This window comes from Rhincodon typus, chromosome 3 (assembly GCF_021869965.1).
Source record: "Rhincodon typus isolate 14 chromosome 3, sRhiTyp1.1, whole genome shotgun sequence".
NCBI classification, from domain to species: domain Eukaryota; kingdom Metazoa; phylum Chordata; class Chondrichthyes; order Orectolobiformes; family Rhincodontidae; genus Rhincodon; species Rhincodon typus.
The window spans coordinates 101,595,409-101,601,667 of record NC_063334.1 but is presented as its reverse complement, the minus strand read 5'-3'; the positions used below and the strand labels follow the sequence as shown (position 1 = coordinate 101,601,667).

The 6,259-nt window shown below is 37.6% G+C and overlaps 1 protein-coding gene across 3 annotated transcripts in view; it reads left to right on the top strand.

Moving 5' to 3' along the window:
- The window catches only part of serinc5 (serine incorporator 5), a 63,890-nt gene that overhangs the window by 24,406 nt on the left and 33,225 nt on the right, over nt 1–6,259 (top strand). For all 3 annotated transcript variants that reach the window (XM_020527104.2, XM_020527103.2, XM_048595146.1), the window contains exon 2: nt 5,025–5,192. In XM_020527104.2, the coding sequence (XP_020382693.1) occupies nt 5,025–5,192 (168 nt within the window). The remainder of the gene's footprint in view (nt 1–5,024; nt 5,193–6,259) is intronic.

Here is a 6,259-nt window from a genome sequence, read left to right as displayed (position 1 = left end):
GAAACATCAGCCTTCCTGCTCCTCTGATGCTGCTTGGCCTGCTGTGTTCATCCAGCTCTATATCTTGTTATCTCAGTAAAAAACAGCTTCCTTCTTTCTCTTCTCATATTAAATAAGGAAAATGGGAAAAGAGTGGAAACTCAGATACAAACTATTAAGTTACTGTGCAGATTCCTCCAATGCCAAAACCTGTACTGTACATCTGTCATCCAACCACTCCGCTGTGTGACTGGACACTGACATACTGTGCAGAGGCTGGAACGGGAAGTGGAAGGTGTAATTAATGCAGCTGGATGCTTAAATAAACATCCTTTTTATGCAAGGTATTTCAAAAGAAAGTGTGTTTCTTCCAGGAGCAAGTTATTAAATAAAAACAAACACTTGATGTGAATGTACAACGTATGGAAATAGATGAAAGTAGTGAGCAAAAACAAGTGGTCTCCCCACCCCTTTATTGCTACTGCATGGATACAAAACGCCAAAAATGGATTTCATTTGTGGCCTTTTGAAATGTTTAAAGTTTTTCTATGCTGGGTGGAAGCTTATATTTACTTGAAGCATAGAATTTTCCAAACTTAACGTGTCCTTCCCTAGTCTCACTCGATCCTATACTGGCCATGATCAAAAATGGGCTCACCAGTATATTTCTGGTCATCAGGTATTCTAAGCCCAGAGCTCCTCCAATGTTACTGTCTGATAAAATGTTAAGAGATTTGCAAGAACAAACTAGTGTGAAACTCACAGGAGATGGGAGAGGGAAAGCATGAGGGGGATAGTGATTACACATTTCCAGCTACTGTACTGACATTTTATTTTGTAATTTATTCATTTGAATGTGGGCAACACTGGCTAGGCCAGCATTTATTGCTCTTGGCTAACCAGATTGCTGTGGGTTTGGAGTTGCATAGCACAGACAAGATAATGACTATAGATTTCCTTCCCTAAAAGGCACTAGTAAACCAGATGGGTTTACTTGACATCGACAGTAGTTACATGGTTACCATTAGACTATTTTTAATTCCAAATTTTTAATTGGCAAATGGTGATATTTTGAATTTAGTGTGCCCAGAGCATTAGCTTGGGGTTCTGCATTACTGATCAAGTGGTATTATCGCTATACTTCCACTTCCTTGGGGCATTTTTAAATATGAATGAAGGGTTTTCTTCTTGACATTTAGAGTTTAAAATGTGTAGAATTATTAACCAGTCATAATCTATCCACCAGTCACATGATTTAGAGACCAAAGTGAAAGTAAATTATAAAGATTTGCAGTGCAGTGTTGGACCCTGCCCCCCACCCCTATCTCTGATAAAATGGAGATAAAATGCTTACTGTCTGTATTTATGTTTTGATTGCATAATATTTTGAAGCTTTTATAAAGAGGGTATTATTTTCACCATTTGTCACTCCATTCCCTGTTGGAGCTTTATCTCTGACTTTCAGTAGTGGGCTATGGTTTGGCAAAATGGTTCTATCAACGTTCCTAGAGCTCTGACACTGTGTTGTAGCTTTTCTTTGAAGAAATGCTTAAAATTTTTATTATACCTTTATCACATTTCTCGCAGCTGTCCTAAAGTGACATTAGTATATTACTTTGTTTTGAAGTGGAATGTTTCTTGTTATGGAAGCAAGTGCAGAACTTATTTTGCAAGATCTCTCACGTTTGAATGAGGTTTGAATGACCAACCGATATGTTTCTTCCCCGATATTTGATTGGGGCATGAATATTGGCCAGAAGCCAGAACCCAGAACCCACAAACACGTGCAATTGTGTTTACCGGACAAACTGAATTTATACTCGAACTGCAAATGTTTGACCTTTTTTAACTTGACAGCTTATTTTCTTGTTCACAACTTCTAACCATTTGTACATTTTGACAGGTTGAGACTAGTAGCCCTGTCGAAGGACTGTGGTATCACAATTTACTGTAACAACCTTTGACTATTCAACGGGGTACAAATTAGGGACGCATGAGAGGAAATTCATCTATTTCGTATATGATACACTTTATCTGAAAGAGTATAAGAAATATGAAGTTGAGAAATTTGTTATCATTTGAGATTCTAATTGAAGAATGGAAAACTATCATGGTAACAGGGATCATGCTCTAGAGACAGTGAGGCTCAAGCTCTTTTAATTGAAAAGAGGGTCTAAGATGTTCACACCTTTAGACAATTGGAAAACCATTTATGCTGAATTTGAGTAGACTAATTAGGAAAGGATTTTCACCATCAGCACCCTTATCCCATGTCTTCAAAAATTTAGGAGTGTTAGAAAAGAGGCAGGAATCTCAGAATCAAATCCTGCCCACCATTGCTTTGGATTTCTTACAACTTGAAGGAAGAACTGACCCATGGTTTCCAGGATTTACAGGGAGGTGTTGGGCATGTCAGGTTTTAAGCTGTTTATTTAATTCCAAAGCAGAATGGATTTAGGAGCTAGATCATCAGCATTTCTACCTAAATACAGGGTCCATGTGATCGATGTTGCCAGGGTGTTCAGTTTTTGAATGTGGGAAGTAAGTCGTAGAAAGCCATTGTAGATTGGCTTGTGGGGCTTTCTTAAGATGTCCCTGAACCTCTCAGATAAGTCTGTTTGCAAGAGTCAGAAAGAGATATAACACAGAAAGATGGAGATGTCTTTATTATTCACTATACGGAGGGTGAGAAGGAGAGATTCAAATAACCAAGTTTGCAAGAGTTTAGACAACGCTGGAAATTTTTGTCTAGCTTCGGCTAAGAATAGGAAGGTTCAGCATATCCCTTACCTTGAAAATCAGTTCAGGGATTAGAAATTATCCATCTGGAAAAGGGGAAAAAGAATGCAAGCCATAAGGAGCTGAGAATAGATATGGGCTGATTCCTGAAGATTGAAGTATACATTTAAAGGCCAGAAAAAAAAATAACCGTGGAGAGGGATTTTTGATATTTTTTGAACTTAAATATGGGACTTTTCTGTAGTTTAGAGAATAAATTACCTACGCAAATAGTGTTTAGTCAGTGCTTTGAGACTGTTTCTTGCAGTTGGGACTATTCCCCTTGGAAAGCAGAAAACTGAGGAGATTTGATAGAGGTTTTCAAAATCATGAGCAAGCTGAATAGAGTAGATAGGAAGAACCTATTCCTGCTTGTAAAAGAAAAGAAATGAGAGGGCGTGTATGTCAGTGAAGCAAGTGTGACTTGGAGGGGGGTTACCTTTTATCATGCAGCGAGCAATTAGGGTATGGAATACATTAACTGGATATGTGGTGGAGACAGATTCAAGAGGGTATTAGATGATTATTTAGATAGAAGTAGACTGCATTGATATGGGGAAAAGGCAGGAAATTAGCACAAGGGAATAGAACTAGTGAAGGCAAATGGGTGAAATGGCCTCTTCCTGCATTGTAACAGTTGTGATTCTCCCCAGAGGTGCAAAACTTTTAAGACTTTTTCTCTAATCATTCCAGTCAGTTACTGGAAGTTCACATAACTTTTAAAAGGTATAAGGTTCTTTGGGCTTCGTACCTGGCGGCTGTACAACTTTGAATCCACAAGTACATGGGATTTGTCAGAGTTCAAATGCTAATTCATTGGCTTTAGTTATGGAATTCTCTGCCGCACAAAGCAGTTGAGACCAAAATATTTAATATTTTGGAGAAGGAGTTTGATATAGTTCTTGGGGCTGAACTGAACAGAAGGCATGGGGAGAAAACAGGAACAGGGTACTGAGTTGGATGTTCAACCATGAGCATATTGAATGGCAGAGCAGGTGGGAAGGGCTGACTAGCTAACTCCAGCTCTTATTTTCTATGTTTCTGTGCTGTTTTGAAAGGTTAACATGGTTATGTCTGTTTTCATCTTTCTTCAAAGAAAGCACCTGTCTTTGAATGTTTTGCTGCAGTTAACAAAAAGGTAAATTTGTAAGTGGTAGCAGAGAAGTTTGAAATAAACTTTTAAAAATTGATGTTGAGAGGGTTATTGAAGTATTGACTCAATATTGAAAAGGAAAAGGCAATCAAAATAAAATGCAGGTTGTTAGCCAGGATACAGTTGTGAATAAAATAGCTGGAAACAGAATTCCAAAGGAAGAGAAAGAAAAGGAAATGAGGAGAGGTAACCTTGAGAGAGAGAGAGAGAGGGGACACAAAAGGAAGAAAGAAATAGACATATGTAAATGTGAATTAGAATTGCCAAGAGCATGAAATGGAAAGCGTTGAATTGCAATGAGAGGGAAGTCTGAAAGTTTGAACTGGACAGAAAAAGAATTCGATTATAAAAATGGAGAAGCAGCAAGATGTGCCGATTAAGTTCGTGATTTTGATTTGACAATGAATCTTTGCTGAGGAGCTAAATTCAAGGCAGAAGGAATTAAAATGTATTTTAACTTATTTGAGAAAATTGTTACAAGGCTAGGAGAAAATTGGACAATCTTATCACAGTGTTTTTGTAGAGGATGTGTTGGAGGTTTATTTGACCCTTTCAGGTAGATAGTCTTGTGACTGATTCTATAAAGTTTGCTGTGTTTAGAAGTTTTAGATGTTATATTCAGAGACTCTTGTGGAATTTGCTGAACCAAAGGAAATGATATTTGATCGATGGTATAGAGCAGCCTGAGCAAGACTTAAGGTTTTCAATGGAAGTATTTTACAAACCATTTGGGTCTGACTTAAAAGATTGCAAAGTTTCTAGAATAAGAGACGCTGCTGCCTTGGTTACTGATTACAAGCTATATCATAAATATAGTTAGTAGTTCACAATTGTTTACAAACCATTGAGAAACTGGAGAGATAAGAGAAGTGATCGAGAATAGATACAGAGCATAATATGTAGTTACATCCAGTAACTATTTTTCCCCACAGAAAATGCTATACCAGTGAGTAACAACCTGGCACCATTAAGTGGGTGTAAATCAGATCATTAAATGGGCAAATTGGCTAATACCATCAGAGTTGATCTTGTAAAGAGCTGGTTCATATTTGCAACTGATGTATTTTTTTTCAATAAGTTATTAAAAACCTTTCTTTTCTGTTTCTGCCCTCAGCTGGCCTGTTGCTGTGGTTCCAGCGACTGTTCTCTCTGCTGCAGCTGCTGCCCAAATATTAAAACCTCTACAAGTACTCGAGTCATGTACACTCTCTACCACATTCTAGGAACCATTGTCTGCTTTCTCATGTTATCACCGAGTGTGGGTGAAATGCTGAAGACGCATGTAAGTAGTGAATCATACAAGTTTGTCCTTGAGGGCAGCTTGTTCTATGCTCCGCTATAATTTCCTATTGTGCTGATTCCACAGTCTCTGCAATCACATTCATCTCCAATACATCCTGACTTGTGACTTAGTAGATTTAACACCAGTTAGCATTTTTTGAGTTTTATACTTTTATATATATAAAAAAACCGTACACTTACCAACTGAGCAAAAACATGGAAGTTGTATCACCTAAATAGAATCCAAACTAGTGACATAATAATTGAAATAGTTCATTTGATATTTTGGGATTTATTGTTTTTTAAAGGACAGTCCAGCAGTTCCAAGGTCATTTTCAATGCTGTTTGTTTTTTTTATTTTCTGATTTTTTTTTTTAAAAAACTGAATTCCTATTCTCAGACTGCCACAGTTCAATTTGAATTTGTTCTCCAGATTATTAATTCGGGATGTTGGATTGATAGTCTTACAGAGTAATCATTGCTCTTCCATAGGTGGTGAACACTGCTGGGGTTATATTCAGAGGAGATTAAACCTCACTGAACTGTTCTATTTTACAAAATCCTGAATTTGTTTATCTACCAACTTGGGTGGGGAGGCATAAAGATTTAATAAAATTGGAGTGTGTTCTGTTTTATAATGCTTTCTCTGAGAATCATACAACTGCATACAGTTCTGGTTTCTCTGCTATAGGAAGGATGTTATTAAATTGAAAAAGGTGCAAAAAGGATTTACAAGGATATTACTGGGACTGGAAGGTTTGAGTTTTAAGGAGAGGCTGGTTAGGATGGGACTTTTTTCCCTGGAACGTAGGAGGCTGAGGGATGACTTTATAAGAGGTTGATAAAATCACAAGGGGTAAAGATAGGATGAGTAGCTAAGGTCTTTTCCCTAGGGTGGAGGAGTCCAAACCTAGAGGGCATAGGTTTAAAGTGAGAGGGGAAAGACTTAAAAGGGATCTGAGGGGCATTTTCTTCACACAGAGGATGGTGCATGTATGGAACGAGCTGCCAAAGGAAGTAGTAGAACATAGAACATAGAACATAGAACATAGAACATAGAACATAGAA